General features: G+C 45.1%; 1 protein-coding gene across 1 annotated transcript; it reads right to left on the minus strand.

Annotated features, from left to right (window-relative positions):
- Positions 1-933: 933 nt before the first annotated feature.
- LOC135368303 (phospholipid scramblase 3-like) lies at positions 934-16,628 on the minus strand. Its single transcript, XM_064601490.1, has 7 exons — positions 16,472-16,628; positions 16,253-16,378; positions 12,703-12,777; positions 9,696-9,841; positions 9,460-9,627; positions 4,273-4,413; positions 934-2,501 (listed from the first exon to the last, which is right to left on the minus strand). The coding sequence occupies exons 1-7, from the start codon at positions 16,485-16,487 to the stop codon at positions 2,220-2,222; spliced, it is 954 nt and encodes a 317-aa protein (XP_064457560.1). The 5' UTR covers positions 16,488-16,628; the 3' UTR covers positions 934-2,219.
- Between the last annotated feature and the right edge of the window lie 427 nt (positions 16,629-17,055).

Genomic DNA, 17,055 nt, shown 5'->3' on the forward strand with positions numbered 1-17,055 from the left:
GTTAGTGAAAATGTACTGCTCAATGTCCGGGGATCGGTTCACAACATCACTGCCGCATAGCCGCATATTTCCTAAAATGCTTCAGAGAAGACTCATGCGGAGCTCGAATAGTTTCTCAATGGTTTGCGATTTAACAGGTATTTACCTGCATGCACGGCATGCTGATGGACGAAAAGGTGTGTCAGAGCTACCAGTTAAGAGTTTCAGAACTCGCTACCGGTTAATCTACTGTGCAGAGATGTAAATAAGTTTTTAACGAGGTTACAGGCACTGAAAATGAACATGAAGATCCTAGGTAGCAATTTACTTTCCAGTTACTTCATACCAAATACGCAGTTCTTCGTGCGCTTGGCTTTGCTATAATTGATACAGATAATGATCCCATAATGGCGGGCGCAATACGTTAGGTTGATATACATGACTATTTCAATATGATGTCTATTTGATGGCAGTATGACGACTATTTCAAGATGTTTTCGCGGATGAGTAAGATTTATTGAGCGATTAGGCTATTTCCACGCATTATATATGGAAATGCAAGCGGACAACATCACAAAATCAATGAATTCCATCTGCATCACCGACGAGAAACAGTTATCTCATAAAGTATGCAAGTGGCGTAAATTGCAGAGACAGAGAATAATTATGACTTATGACAAACACAACATTTGTCACCAACAACCAAGCAATGATTTGAAAGACGGCAGCTGGGAAAAGCGAGTGAGCGGCGCTAGCGGGACTCAAAATCACATGCCTCTGTTTCCCGTTTAGGACTTGACTGCAGCGCAGAAAAACAACGACAACAGTGTTAGACCCAGGGGGCGGTGCACCTACAGTCTCTTAACTGGTGAATGTGTATTCGAAAGTGAATTATTTATATAGCTAAACAGAGATAAGATCTACGAGAAACGACAAGTTAGTTGCAAAATTCATCCCTTTCAAAAAAAAAAAAAAATCGCTAGTTGAGATTCTGCATGTGTACGGTTTGCTACGTCTGATAGCGCCATATGTATGTACCAACTCCCTCCAATAGAGTTCATCGATTCTCTGGTTCCCAGTCAGTCGCTGACCGTCGGCGTAGTGTAATAGTGGTAGCAGTGAAAGGCATGGAAGGAAATGGGGCATCAGAGTGGAGAGCTGTGCGTTCGATTACGCAACCGCACTCGCTCACTTTCCCATCAACTGACGTCTGTCTTCAGTCTTTGAAGTATCTGAAGTCTTTCTTCAACAAGCAACGCACATTGGAGATGAAACAACTTTTATGCGAGGGATAGCTTAGCAAGCAAATCCGCATCTCACGTCATGGCTATCAAATGACAGAACATGTATCAACATTTTTATAACGCAGGCAGTGATGAACAGGAAACGAAAATAGGAAAATGGCGATTCATTCTTTCCATGAACAAAGAACAGCGCTATCGAGTATCACATTAATTTCATACATCCTCTTCATGACAGCATTAGTATATGTAAATCATCTTACGTAGGAGCACTACAGCACCCGACCGGATATGAGGGAGTATCATGCACCATATTGAACTACCGCAGGAGGGAAAAATTGGACAAGTGAATACAGTGACAGCGTTCATTAGTAACGCATTTAATATCGACTAGGAACGTGGACTTGGCGGGCAGTTCCTTCGCCACAAAAGCGAACTCTACAGGAAACAGGTAGACCGACTTCTGACCTACCTCTGCCTGGCCCCCGCGTGAAATGCATGTCTCCCCTTACCACTGAATCGTCGAAAACGAGACGGCAAGTATCGGATCTGTTCAAAAGGGTGCAGTTCAACTCTCACACGTGTGACTGTTCGAGAACCTGTGAATGTGTGTGAGAATACCCACAGTAAGACTGCTGCCCATGCTGTTACTAAATATGGGCTTAACAATGATAGTCATTCGCTTACTAATAGCAGAGTTTTTATATGTGTGGAGTTTCCCATGCTTGTTCTGGAGACGCCAAATTGATGTCTTCTGTGAGTTTGACACCTATACGCGAGTTCGCACATTCAGCTTGAATATCCGTACGGCAACACCGAGTGCGGTATGACTATCTCGCTATGATCATGTTCTGGTTTCTTTTGTATAGCTTCCACGCATTTCCTGGGGCATTAGTAAATGGATTACATGAGGTAAATCACATCAATAATGTATTGCAGGCGCGAATGAGAAGTTAAATCTAATGAGAAAATTTGCCGAGCATTCGGGAAGGAAATATATCACTTATTTAGCAGTGTTGATCTACCGATGTATGTTGAATCTGCTTCTGTTAATTGGATGCTGCTCTGTAGGTTGGATTCTGGCTGCTGTGATGTATTGGATGTTAGGCTGCTAGGCTGAGGGATGCCACGGTCCGGGGAGTCGTCCTGACGTGGTGCATATCGTCTCATTGGCCCCGGTGGACGAGGTATCCGATTATCTGCAATGCGTCTGCGCCGCCTACGCATTTGGAAGCACTGGCATTTGCCACAGAGGGGTTCTGTGTAGAAGAACATGTATCGCTGCGAAAAACAACAAGTCAGAGTTATTAGTTACTACGGCCTCGTTTTATTTATTTGATATATATTGATATATACAATTAGGTTTGCTACAGAGGTGGAAGAGATGGTTGAGAAACACCGCCAGCAGAACTGACACACATAACAGTAATACTAGGTGGCAACAAATAAAGGAGAGAAGCAAATGAGGCGACAAATACAAATCTATGAATAATGGGAACACCAGCGCACAATATAAAAAAAATATCTGATTACAGATGCAAGAAGGTGAAAAACATCACTCGGTCACTGCTTCACAGCAGCAACAGTGTGCGCATTACAGTTTCCTGGTGTTTGAATCAGGGACAGCGCTGGAAAATGCGGCTGTTACACGTACCCGTGTAGTACCCGTTTGTTATGCACATGAAATGTTCGACGAACCTGGAGCGGATATTTCATGTTTGTCTTTGCTGTTCGGATGTGAAATAGGAGTTTTATTTATCTATGTTAAAGTGCCACACGGAAGAAAAGAAATATTTTATGTTGTGTAAAAAATCAACCTCTGTTACAGCCCCACTATGCCGAATGTAAACGGCCTCAGTGAATACTACGCGGTGGTATAGTATCCAGGTATAATCCAGGTATTTTTGACAGAAGTCTCAAAACTCTATAGATTTGCATTCTCCAACAGTAGGTGAGGACGTTTAGAGTAGGCGCTTCGCTCTTAGCAACAGCCTCTTCCTTTTTCATTCGGCGTTGGAAGTCTGCCAGCAGTTTGGTAATGAGACTGAAATTGACCCTTTGGAAGGTGGTTGCCAGACGCATTGCTGATTCCGTACAATGCATAATATGATATCGCACTCCCCCCCCTCCCCGCCCCCTACAACTGAAATAATTTCATGGTACTCCCAGTTCATAGAGAGGAAAAATATCTTAGAAGAACACACTGGGAGACATCTCGATTGCAATAGGTTATCAATTCCTTAAGACAAAAGAGAGGACACGAGATTTAAAAATATTAATAATTCTTAATAATTAAAAAGCTTAAATGACTTATTCACGTGCCACCCACCGCGCACGGAAAACATTCCCGAAGGAAGTCGCCCCAGACGCTGTAGGGTTCGAACCTCCTCCTCGATTAAGAGTCTGCTACTGCGATTCACCGTTCTGCGAACTCATGAACCCGGAAATGATTGCAGCTCACCTGGAACCTGCATTTAGACAAAAAATGCAAGACGCTTTCCAGAAAATCAGTTTCGAGAACGATTGAGCATTTTTGCGCTGTATTTCCAAGTTTCCCTTTTTGCATTTAGTGCGTGGGGACGTTCACTCACAACTCAACTCACTATGAACGCAACAACTCGCAGACGACGGTGGTTCGTCTTCATGGCCACAACCGCTGAGAGCACGTTTGTAATTGGCTACGGCCGTTGAAAACACGGTCCTCATTAGCTGGCTCCTACGTCTCAAGTCTCACGTTTTACGTGGCTCTTAATAGTTACGTCTTGGCGACGAGTAATCTAGGTGATGTTGGCTCCAGCAGGTAGAAGTGGCGCGAGGGCTCCGGAGAAAGCAACAACGAAAAGGACACGGCGACACCTACGCGAGGGTTATGTCGGCTATGTTTTTTATTTAGTTAGTTAGTTTATTACGGAGTTATAATACACCGCAAAGCGAAAATATTTTGCATGGTGGATCGTGGACAGCTTTATGAATGAAACACGGTTTCTAGCCGGGTTAAGTATGACGCCATGTCTCCTTTAAGTTCGGTAAAAGGTAGATCAGGAATACTTACCATTAATATGCCACATCCAATAAGACATCCCTTGAGATGAACGTCAAGGTCTCTGGGAAAAGTGACGAACAGGAACCTGTAGTGTAGTTGATGGAAAGTCACTCCGATTGTGCCGATCCGGACGTCGTTCAAAGTTATCACCTGGGTATACGTTGTGCATAAAAGTTGAGAGGTTGCGCTGAAGCGTCTCGCAATTATGATGAAGCATGTACAGGGTGTTACACTATAAACGTCTACATACGCCGGCACTCCATGCTTGGCAAATACACAATGCAGGCGCAACATTGTACTGCCTGCATGTAAAGCTCTTAGGGACAATCAACCATGCTAAATTTCCACCCTATTGTGCCCCGCGATGCGAAGTTATTACGCGAAACGTGTGATTCCCTTAGTCAAAACAACCAAGATGGCGGTTTGTCAGAGGGCAGTTAAGATGCTGCTCCCCAGACGGCGACGAGTCGCTTTGGCAGAGGCGTGTCGTCCGTACTGCAAGCCTAACCAACTTTACCGCGGTATCCAGTTCCAAATATTTGATCTTGGAACGATTAACTAAAGGCGGGGTCCCATAGCCTCGATTTGAGCAGCAGCAGCAGAGCAACAGCAGCGGAGCAGCAGAGCTGCAGCGACACGAGCGGTCCCATAGCACTGGGCGAGAGCAGCAGAGCTGCCGAGCTGCAGAAATTCCCTGCTGCTCTCGTATCCGAATTTTTGGTTGCTGTGCTGCGCTGTTGCTCTGCAGCCTGAGCAGCCGGTCTCGAAAGCCAATCAGGAGGCTGGTTGGTATTGTTTTCGTTCGACGGTGTTTAGGGTTAGCAGGGCGGTGAGTGACGGCAGAAGGTTTGTTTCTTTTTGTCCTGTGATTTGATTCTGAAGATCTGGATACGCTTGTGATTGCCAGTAGTTTGGAGCGAGTGTTCAATCATCGGGACTGCGTGAAGTGCGCGTTCAGGACATAATTCAGTTCATAAGTTCAATAAAGTGTTCGACCGAACCTACGTGATACATATGTTGTGTACCAGTTGTAGCTACATGTTCGCTTGTTTTCTGGAAAGTACTTCAAAACGCGTGACCTGATAACGTACAAGCAAATTACTTCCACGTCCATGCCGTGTGAAAACCGAACCGAACAAATTTCTTGTGGTCGGTATTGCAAGACCTTGCTAGGTGGTTGTAAATGAAACTGACCTTGAAAAGGGTTAGATGGAGATAGACAACGTTCAGACAACAACAAAAAAAGGTTCGACAGAGATAGATAATGAACCCATTCCTTGTGAAAACAGGCAGAAACAGTGAATACTAGAAGAAGGGGCCTTTGTTTTCGTTAGACAATTTTATTTCACTAATAGCAACGTACGCATTTGACAGTCACCGTAAGTCAAAATATCGAATACTATAGCAACGAGGCAATATTTATACGTCAAAATCCCGTAGAAGAATCTCCACACAACACAGCAAGGACTGTTCTGCACAGCAGTAGGACGAACCTACGTTGAATGTCATGAAGCTGACTACACATCAACGAAGAGTCAATCAGGTAATACGAGGCTCAGACCACCACCACACTCATCTAAAATTCACTTATGAGCTCCAAATCCACAATATATCTCTCACACAAACGCCTTTCACCTAGGATTGCGTTCCTAGGTGTGTGTACTAAAAGGCTTAGCCGCTGCGTACGCCTTCGGAATGTGCGAAATGTAAACAATGCCACAGTTGCCAACACGCTTTGTGTTTCCTAAGCCGCTGCTGCCGCTAATTCAAAACGAAGCTATGGGACGCCTCCAGCAGCAGAGCAGCGGCAGCAGAAAGCTGCTCTGCTGCCATGTTGCCGTGTTGCTGCTGCCGCACCGCTGCTGCTTTGCTGCTGCTGCTCGCATAAAGCTATGGGACCCGGCCCTAACTGGTTGAAAACTACGCAATGTTCGCGGCACGTTAGTTTGTTACTTTTTAAAACTTTCTGTAAATCTGTATTATTGGCGACGGCAGCTTTTACGTTATTTCGCTGTCTTTCAGTAAGCAGACAATATCTGTTTTGGTTGTCGTCTGCTAATTACGCCGGCAATTTGGTGTTTCACGTTGTTTGTTTCGCGAGCAAAATGCGACAGTTAACCGTAGTAGGGTGGTACTCTGGTATGCGCGAACCCAGAGTATTAAGGAAGTACGCATTCGGTGTCGCCGTAACTTTCACAGGCGACCACCGAGCAAAGACACCATACTGAAGTGGGTGAAGCGATTTGCGCAAGACGGCACAGTCCTCAACCGCAAGCACAGCCGCAGCCAAAAAGTATCAAGCACTAAATTAAAATATGCCGTGGTTGGTGTATTTGAGGCCGACCCCCACATGTCGATTAGCCGTGCAGCCAATCTTTTTTCAGTGTCCAAAAAGACAATACACAAGGCATTGAAATCGAACAAAATGTACCCGTTCAAGTTGCATAGGATCCATGCCCTGTCTGAGATCGACTGCCGGCGAAGGAAGCAATTCTGCCTCGAAGGGTTGGAGAGGATCCAACAGAACCCGACTCACCTGCCATTCCTGGTGTTCACTGACGAAGCAGTGTTCCACCTTGACGGCAGAGTTAACACCCAAAACTGTCGATACTGGGCACGTAACAACCCTCATTGGGAAGTGGAGCGACGATTTCAAACACAAAAAACTGTTGTATGGGGTGGGAAGGGAGTTGCCTCAGGACAGAAGCCGCCGATATTTCGAACAGAGACTGTTCTTCTGGGCACCGTCCTCATCATTGGCATGGTATTTAAAGGGTTAGGTGTGACGTGTTTAAAGGTTCATGCGAATTGTGGGTCAACAGCCCGGAGGGAAGAAAGGTTCCGTACGGGCTTTTACGGCCGGAGTGAATGGCTGCTTTGTTAGAGTGTGGAGGGGATTATGTGAAGGTAGTGATCTAGGCTACAGACCGGTTACAGCAAAATGGAAGGGTCACGAACACGTGGACGAAACGGGACAACAGGCAAGAATTGGCAAGCATAGCGAAAGAAAAGGAGGTTAGTGGTTATGTGGGGAAATTTCGTGGGGTGGAATTTCGAACCAAGGTGTGATTGGCCCGTTCTTCTTCCCCAGTACCGTTCGCACCGTCAACTATCTTGACATGCTCAATGAACTCTTTCTCCCCGAACTGGAAGAACTGCACATGCAGAGAGAGGTGTGCACATTTATACACGACGGTGCGCCACCGCACTGGCCTGTGTCAGTGCCGAAGCTGGCTCAATGATATGTGTCCTGGTAAGGGGCTGGGTCGAGGATCACCTAACATGCCATGGCCCCCACGATCTCCAGACCTCACAATACGTGACTTTTTTCTGTGGGGTTTCATCAAATCAAAAGTTTATGACGGTACACAAATTCCAAACCTGCAAGTGCTTGAAGAACCAATAGAAGCAGCATTTCTTTCTGTGTCAAACGAAATGCTAGAAGCCACAACTTGCGAATATGTGACACGGCTGCATCGCCGTATTGCCATGGACGGCGCCAGGTCGAGTCGCACTTCTAAAAATCAGCATATTCATCAAAGCAAATTTCATCATATCCCTCCTTTGACAACGGCTCCTGGTCTTCGCAGCGAGTTCTTCGACGGCCCTTATTAGGGGTACAATTGATTGCACAGAGACTGCGTCATATCGAAAAACCCAATCGCAATTATTGTGGTGAAACACCTCATCTCATGGTCATTCAGGTTGCTGTTGTTGTTGTTCAAAAAACCCACTTCACGTTCGCACACGGAGAGACATTCGTGAACAAATAACGCAACAACAACAACAACAACAAAAATCGGCCGGAATCAATCGCACTTCGCACTTCACCGCTAATCTATCAAATATGCACATTTGATGAGAAAGTTGGGTAGAGGGTCAACTTATTGCTTTGCCTGTGTACGGGCGTCATATGAGGGGAAGAAGTAGGCCCTGATGGTTGTCGTATACCTCAAAAAAGTTAATTTGCACATAACGATTTCCAAACACGGAAGCGAAATTGAAACGACAAGCCGGTTATGAGGAACTGCAGTTTTACATAGCTGGCTGCGTGATGATGTGCGACTTGTCGCCGTCTGGGGAGCAGCGTTGGCACCCCCGAACTGCTGTTCGCAACACCGCCATCTTGGTTGTTTTGAATACGGGAATGACACGTTTCGCGTTATAACTTCAAACAGCGCAGCTCCATCGCGTTGAAATTTAGCATGGTTGATTGTCCTTAAGAGCTTTCCATGTAGACAACACAATGTTGCGCGTGCTTTGAGTATTTGCAAAACTCGGCATGCCGGCGCTGGTAGACTTTTATAGGATAACACCCTGCATTATACGGACATTATAAAAACACGGCTGCACCGTCCGCTACAGATTACATAAAATTACTTCCCTTAAGTTTTAAGAATCCAACAATAACATCGCGTAACTCATGCCATCACGCTAGCAACAGTTATTACTAGACCTGACTTCCATTCGCAAGTTTACTCTTGTACTCGCGGAATCCCGAACTTGCACGGTGCCTACACCACGCGCTGTCGTACAAACAATACATCTTCATTAGCGGTTATACGTCTTGTAAACAAATAAAACACTACCAAATTGCAAACGCGTTTTGTGCTTTGAATTTTCAGCTACCATTGACGTTTTTTTTTATACTGACAGTGACGCAGACGGACGGACAGATGCGCGCAGCGCAATCGGGCGTGCAGTATATCAGCCACTCGATAATCATTAAGTCTGCCTCCTAACATTGACTGTGCTGTCTGAGGTTTTCCAGACGAATGCCGCCACAGTTCCCCCCTTAAGTCGGCCCAGGACGCATATTAACCCCATGACCCCCACTCATTCCTGCTGTCCTCTCTCCATCTGTCCACATATGTATGCAGCTGATAGCAACAGGGAAAAATAAATAAATAAATAAATAAATGCTAACTCTTTCCGTGTTGCGGCGGTGACAAAGGATCTCTAGTGATCCAAATGACCATTACCTTGAATAACTATTCAAATGGCTCAGTTTGTTGTGTAAATGAAATTGGACTACTAGAGTGGCATTCAGAAGAAAGAGACGCGGAAACCAAAATGTGTCAACCTTGATAGCGAATATGATGTACGCTGGCGTCTCCGTCGTTCAAGCGCTGAGGGCGTTCAGCATTGGGATTAGCCAAATCCAGAACTATGTTATCAGAAAGGAAGGCTAGTTACCTCGAACCAAGTGTCCTCAAGGAAACAGCGAGGGCACATGCAGTCACCCATGATTTTGAACACTGGTTTCTCGGCCCTATCACAGATTGTGAATGACGTGTCCCACAAGTCCCGCTGTTCGTATACGAAGCCGACTGTCTGGCCAGGTGGAATTTCTACCTCTAGTTCCTGAAAAAAAAAAATAAAAGAAAAACGTGTATTTGTTCTTTCGCACCTAAGGCAAAGAAGTCACTTGCCTGTGCGAGGCAACTTAGGAAGCATCCTCTGATACCACTTTGGCACCGGAGCGGTCGATGAAAGATCATAAAGTCTGCGTCCAGCGTTGCATGTACGTCGAAAGGTCTACTTCCCGGCATCATGCAAGCATCGCAAGGGTTAGACTCTGAAAATGAGAAGGCGTATTCATTCGTACTCGATACACGTGTATGATGAAGATACAGCGGTCCTGCATATACTGGCGGAATTGGCGCATAATTTGGAACGACCAATAGAAAATTTAAGTTCAAGGAGCAATGAGGTGACATTTAACCTGGCTCGAAACAATGTCTGATCTCTCAAGCTGTACATCAAAGTCACCATGCAAAATATTTTTGCTGTGATGTGTATTGCCGCTGCCCAATCACATTTCCAAAAGCTGTCGGGAAAAGTAGGCGCAGACACGACCACGGCGTGACGTCGAAATGTACGGTAAGGTGGGGCAAGATGAGGCGCGGGGCAAGACACGACATTTTTTTCTCGACGCCGCCTGTCTCGGAGACACGCTGCTTCATGCGCTTGAAACTTTACTCGTAGATCGCTCTGCATGTCCACTCTCTTGCACTTGATAATTGCTCGGATCCGCGTATCCGTTGAACAGGAAAAAAATATGTTACTTCTGCCTGGAATATAAACACCCACCAAAAAGCGGCGATTTTCTGTAGTTATCTTTCTTGTCAACTGTGCAGCTGCGTTTCGCAGGCTTATTCTGTCAATGTAAGTCTACGTCATATTTCTTTATTCACTCATCTAGGTATATGCAACATATGGGCGCTCTTAGTTATTCGGTGTTGAATAGAAACATTACTGCATTTTAAAAGCGATATACACACCAGTGCAGTGGAAAAGGACGACACACACACCAAGCACTGTTAAAATCTACCACCAAAAAGCCCGGTTTTTATTGGTTTTTACATTAATGCATCCGATTATATGCACGGGGCAAGACGCGACAACTTAATGTAATTTAAATTTATTGCAAGATGGATTCATGCTTGTTGAACAGCGATATATTTTTTTTTCTATTTTTGCATATTGCCGAGGAGTTTCCTAAGTTATTTCGAGCACAGCATAAGCGGGTGATCAGCGGCACACCAGGCTGGTGGGGCCTTGTTTGCGAACGACGGTGGAGCAAAATAGCATTGGCTTCTGTGTGCTTTACTGCACATCGTGTGGGCTGTGGGCTCAAGTGTACGCGACCATGGTCTTTGCTTTGTCTGCTCGAATTGCAAAACTAATTTGCATACTTCATTACCACGACATGTCTCATTTTGCTTCATGCGATATCTCGTCTTGCCCGAGGGTTGGGGCAAGATCGAACAATCTGCATTTTGAATTTCTTCTTTTCTGTAGACCGGCTTCGTCCTCTCTGCATTTACAAGTCAGAAGCTATGGACCCCTGAGAGTGTACCTATGGCTAGATTTTTTCTAACACGAAAAATAAAAATTGTATATTCATTGCAACTTTTTTTTTCATCTTGCGCCACGTTACCCTACTCCAGCCATTCCTCTTTGCTCTTCTCACTTCACGCGCCGCTTACACCTGCCCGAGTTGCACGTCGCATGTCACATGCTAGGGGACTCTCTAACATCACGACGCTCCGTCATTCTCCGACACGTTCTGTTAAAGGGTGGCGGATTTTCTGAATATGTGCAGACCAGAGGCATCACGCGCACGCTGCGGGAAACTTGAGCCTGTCGTTCTGTCAAAGGAGCTCATCTTATTCGTTGCGGACCACGCTGCAGCTAAGAGGAAAAAAAAAAGAACGTTGGTGTTACCTCAGTGCTCCTTTTGTATATTTCCTGTTGCAGGTGGAGGTGCTGATTCGACGAATGAAGAAAAAAAATCACTGAAACATTTCCTTGCACATTATTTTGAATACTCAGCCTGACAAAACTGATTTCCGTTATTTCGTCACAATCCTACGATGAACATGCCAGTTTTAATCACGATTGAAATTATAAGAATACTACGAAGGATTATTAAATAATACCAGCTTCGTATTTTCCAGATTTAAAATATACATTTTCCTGATTTTAAGGTGTGTATCGAAAGACTAATGTTAGCCATTTGCAGCTCAGCATGTGACAAAACTGGGTAAGTTTAGAATCAGTAGTAATTGGGCTGCAAATATGTATCACGGTAATCGCTCACAGATATCGCCTATGTACCCGCAAGAAATAACATGCCGTGGGACAGAGGGGTTTCCTTGCGTCCACTAATACAGATCAAAAATTGCCTCCTGGTCAACTTAACGGAAACTGAGCTACTTGATTTGATGATGGTAATCCATGTACGAGCCTAAAGCTCGCATCATGTATAACGAGTAATATTGATGCACGCTGTAGAGGAGTAGATTATGCGAGCAATAACTTTATTTTGACTTTGGGAAGTGGGGAGGTTCATCGGCAGAGGCGATACGCTACCCCGTTGCTGGTGGGGATGTGGGGATTATGCGGAGAGAGGAGACGCAGACTAAGTCGTAACGCTTACCCACAAAATGCATCCCCTTAGTTGCAATATGCAAGTAGGCGTTGCCAGGCTCATTTGAAGACTTACGGGTAATAATGGTAAACGTTATATTGGGATTGGCGTTGCGCTGAAGCCGTTACCCGTAATCCTTCAATTCCTATGTTCAACGGAACGACGTAAAGACCCAGGCATATGTTCGATTCTACAACCAATTCGCAGTCACAAGGCACGTTTCGCGGGTATGAATTTTGTTGTGACTTGTGCAAAACGCTCGGTTCAGCGAACTATGTACGTACATAGTAGCTATAGTATGCGTGTTATGAATTTGAGCAACTCTCTATTGCGATACAGCTAATCTACAAAAGCTGCGCTGGATGCTGCACTTTTCTGACAAACTTTGCATTACTCGCCATTTCACTAGATAACTGTTGTATCTTACATCCAATGCGATATCTGGGTTCCGGAACTTAGGCAGTGGCGTTAAATAATATGTGCTTTGTGGTGGATGCACTGACCTTCCAGCAGCATGAAGAGAGCTGTGTCAGTCCTATCCACTGCTATGAACCTCTTGCGGTACGGGTAGTGTGGAACTGAAAGCAAAAACAAACAAGAGTAACTTTGAATTTTCTATACTTTTCGTGACACCGAGGGAATCCAATGCAATCCAATTCCAATCTTCATCACACGATAAACATGGGCGCATTTGTCCCCATGGCAATAGCAATTGCGTGAGAACAAGAACGGCTTCATAACAGTGTCATGTCTATATCGAACAAAAACAGTCCGACTGTCTGTCAGCCGTCAACTGTACTTTAAGAAGGCAATGCAGTAACACAATTGGGAGTCATCACGAGGGAGATCAATGATTTTCTGCCTTTCTCAGCGGCGATTTTTCTTGTCTCCGCTATGAAGATAATATGACTCCAGTCGAAATACAGCGAAACCAAAGCTTAGCTCCGGCGCTGCAAAAAACGGCACCTTTGGAGATGGAGTCTGAACCCCAACGACCTACGGTTTCAGTGCATCGTCTTGTTTATGACGCTTGTAATCGTGCCTTAGCAAGTTGAGCATGATTGTTTAAGTTCCGCAGATTACGAGGAGAGCTTCTGGGTTCCTACTAGCATAGCATTGCTCTGGAATAAAACAGATTCGGAGAAACCTTGCTCTCCTCGGTATCACAATCGCTAACGTGTTGGCTAGCTCAGCTCAAGATCGCGGGTTCAAACGCGGCCGACGACGGGAGCAACGTGGGGGAGGTAAACATTGCTTCCAGTACCGTGTGTCGGACATTTCAGGCGCACGTGAAAACAACAACAGATGGTCGAAATTATCCTCAATCCTACCCTGCCGCACGTGCAACATGTCATACTGCAGGCAGACAAACCTTGCGTCTAACATTACGGCACCATTATTCATGAATAGGGAAACCTGTTCGCGAGACAGTGCAACTCTACTACTAAACCTAACTATAGGTGCTTATTCTTTCTTTGCGAACTTGGAAGTAACAGCAGCGAAAGACAAAGAAAATGTTTTTGTTTCTGCGGCGTAGGCGTGAAGAGTAACAGGAGTCCCTGCGGAAGAACGGTTATCGTGGCTGACCAGTGAATGAGTGACGCACTCAGTGACTGCTCACACTCTATGACGTGTAGGGGTGCAGGGTTTTCCCATTAAAGTCATCTTGAAATTCTCTTTCTTGATGCACCTTTTAAATGTGCAGTAGCATTCGATTCTCGTGAATCAATGAGCAGAAAGCATGTTTTTGCTGTAAAAAGGAGTTACACTTAGATGGGGTTTGTGTGTGAACATTTATTCTTACATATATAACAATACAGTAGATGTGAAATTATTACAAGTGGCAGATACAAAGTCGAAAGTTATTTCAGATGTTTTCTATAAGTGTAAACATTCACCAATCAGTTGCAAATCGCTAGTAAGACATACGAAAGCAGAGTAGAAACTTGATTCAGCACTTACATGTTTTGAAAGTCTACCATCATCAAAACACACAGCATAAATCCATAATCAGTAAATTCATAGGGATATATACCAAATGTCCGAACAGCGCGGACGAAAAAAAAATGAAGATATTGAAGCACTAAACGTCACTGCGATCATGCTCCTCTGTGTTTCGTAGGTGGCTCGCGATGTCTCGTCCAACCTGCCTTTCTTGCGTGAAAATTAACGCCACCCAACCTCGGTAAGATTCCGTTTTGACTACCTGCTGACAAATGCCGATGTCCTTATGCCGTCCGCGTCGTACCAGCATAACCTTCAAGAAATATCATTTGAAAAGATACTGGAACAGCACCATGTCAGTGTGAGTGGGCGTCAAAATATATTACATACCATTGCACACAGCGCCGGCGAACAGTCTGACTGCACATGTCAATCTCCTCCCATCAGCAGTCGTAATGCCTACGAGCAGGGGTAAAAACCTCTGAAACGGCGTACAAAGAACAGGAATGCTTGACACATCGATTACATGTCCTAGAAACGAATAAAATGCTCAAAATGAAGCCCAATTAACGCCAACTGCTTGTGAGCCACGCCGGGGCACGCGCACGCCCAAACACTTCGGCATATCGCAAAAGACTGACTAATCCGTTGGGGAGTGCCGAAAACGCTTGCACTTATGTGTACTGGAATGCTGTACGGAATACAGAAACAATAGCTTAAAGTAAGCTGTGTAATACGAAGTATTACATGTACACGCACATCTACCACAGCACAGGTACTTTTGCGAATATGTTCACAAACATCTGAAATAAGGCGAACTATTTCCAAGGCAGACGAGCCACTATATGGTGGGGCACGGAAACCTGTTACAACGCGCCCTCTTTGGACTCGGCCAGCGCGACCAGCGGCGACACCGGCGAAGGGCCTGCTCAGTTGATTTGTTCGGAAGGAATTTAATTTCAGATTTTCATTCAGTTTTCACCTGCAATATTTTTCGATACGACGCGTATTCGAGAATTTAATTTGTTTGAATTGAACGCGTTCCTGGAATTGTTCATTTTCGACACGGCGTGCTTCCTAATCGTATTATTAGTTAATTTCAGAGTGATGATGCACCGTTGGTCGCCATTACGCTGGTTTCTTCAGCAACTGCCTTCTCACTTATTGTATTGGCGGCTATGCAACATGCTGGATCCCATTAAATCAATTGGAAAGCAGTTTTTTTATTGATGCACATTAGGCCAATTCCTCCAACTGGCTTATCATCCCTTCTATTGCTGAACTCTGTAATACACAGCATGTCGGATCTCATTAAATCAATTGGAAGTCAATTAATTGTAGTTTCTCATTGACGACCATTAAACCAATTCATTCAATCGGTTCCTTACTCCGTGATGTGCTCTTCACGACACAACACGGCAGAGCCTGGTTTCGCGAGGGCAGCTTCCCTGCTTAACTTGCAATTCAGTCAATGGGAAATAGTCGGCCTTCACACGTGGAACGAATTCGCAGTCTCGTTTCTCATTGAATTTCATTGAAATTACTAGGAGTCAATAAGGTTCAACAGGAAATGACACCTCGCGCCTTCCTGCTACAGTGATGCTACATCACACGGACCTGACAAATCACACACGGTGATCAGGCCCGGCGTCTACCTTATGTAGCACTGCTGATGGCGGTTTCTCAATAGCTGCACTTACATGAATGCGACAGAAGCGCATCGTGTCGAGTTATCGCACCTCCTCGCCCCTATGCCAAACAGTGGATTGTTTGACGTGGCCCGCTCGGAGATGATTGGTTGCGATAAGTCGCTACAATACGCTTTGGGCGCATTCACATAAACGGAGCTACTATGTTTTTGTAAACTACATTGACCAGTGACACTGACGAGGCGTCACGCAACAGAATGTGTGATGGCTGCTGCCAGACTGATTTATCGGTATCCGGGGTTTCGAGTAAAGCTAAATGCCATTTCATTACTCCTTTAGAGTCAGCCATGTACACCCCCAGAAACTAACCTGGTTGCGCCATTGTTGTTTATACACCTGTCCTGCTGAGCCCAAACAGACCATATCACCGTGCTCGTGTATAAAAGTGTGAGAAGCATACCAGAGATGGGAAAATATTCCGTCGTCTCGGTGATACCGATGTAGTCAAGATGCAGTAGCTTGTAGAGTCCCAGAGAAATACATATGGGTCGCTCAACAGGAATGAGTTGACGGCGTTTTCTCTCCACTTGGAAGGACAATGTGAAAATGTGTTTTCAATACATCTTCATTAATAGTTACGCGCATCACGTGAGTGCCAAGGAGTGCAATAATAACTCACTAGCAGTGCGTTGCATAAGCCAAAAATGCAGCCTATGGTCTCCGATGTTCTTCCTTCTTCTTCCACCAATCCAAAGATGGTCGCGAGATGGTCGTGCTCTGTAACGGCTTCTTCTACACTGGCATCTGAGGTTCGTTTTTTTTAGTTGGAGCAGCTAGTGATTCTGTAAGTCAGAAATTTGATGTCTTGAATTTAAAAGGACTCTGACCAGAAGTTGTGGGAGCTCTTTCGTAGTTGCAGTCGATAAAGCATCCAACAAGGGCTCTCCACGCGAAAACATCGAAACCCTCACGGTTTCTCTAAACTCGAATTTTAAACATTCGACTTCATCCGACTGCATCACGTCTAGTGTCAAACGGAGAAAACATACGTTTATATAGAATATCCACCCTGGCTCACCATCATGATGACGTCGACACGAGGGCCACTGGCAACGCCCACAATTGGCTCAAACGCGTCACGTGGTCACGCAATACGTGGTCAGCTGTAATTGTTGCCATATGACGAGCTTGCGAACTTGTGTAATTCCCGGCTCATCCTGCCTTTTTCGGGTCACTGTACTGGTGATGGAGTTGTTCGCCATA

This window comes from Ornithodoros turicata, chromosome 1 (assembly GCF_037126465.1).
Source record: "Ornithodoros turicata isolate Travis chromosome 1, ASM3712646v1, whole genome shotgun sequence".
Taxonomy (NCBI): Eukaryota; Metazoa; Arthropoda; class Arachnida; order Ixodida; family Argasidae; genus Ornithodoros; species Ornithodoros turicata.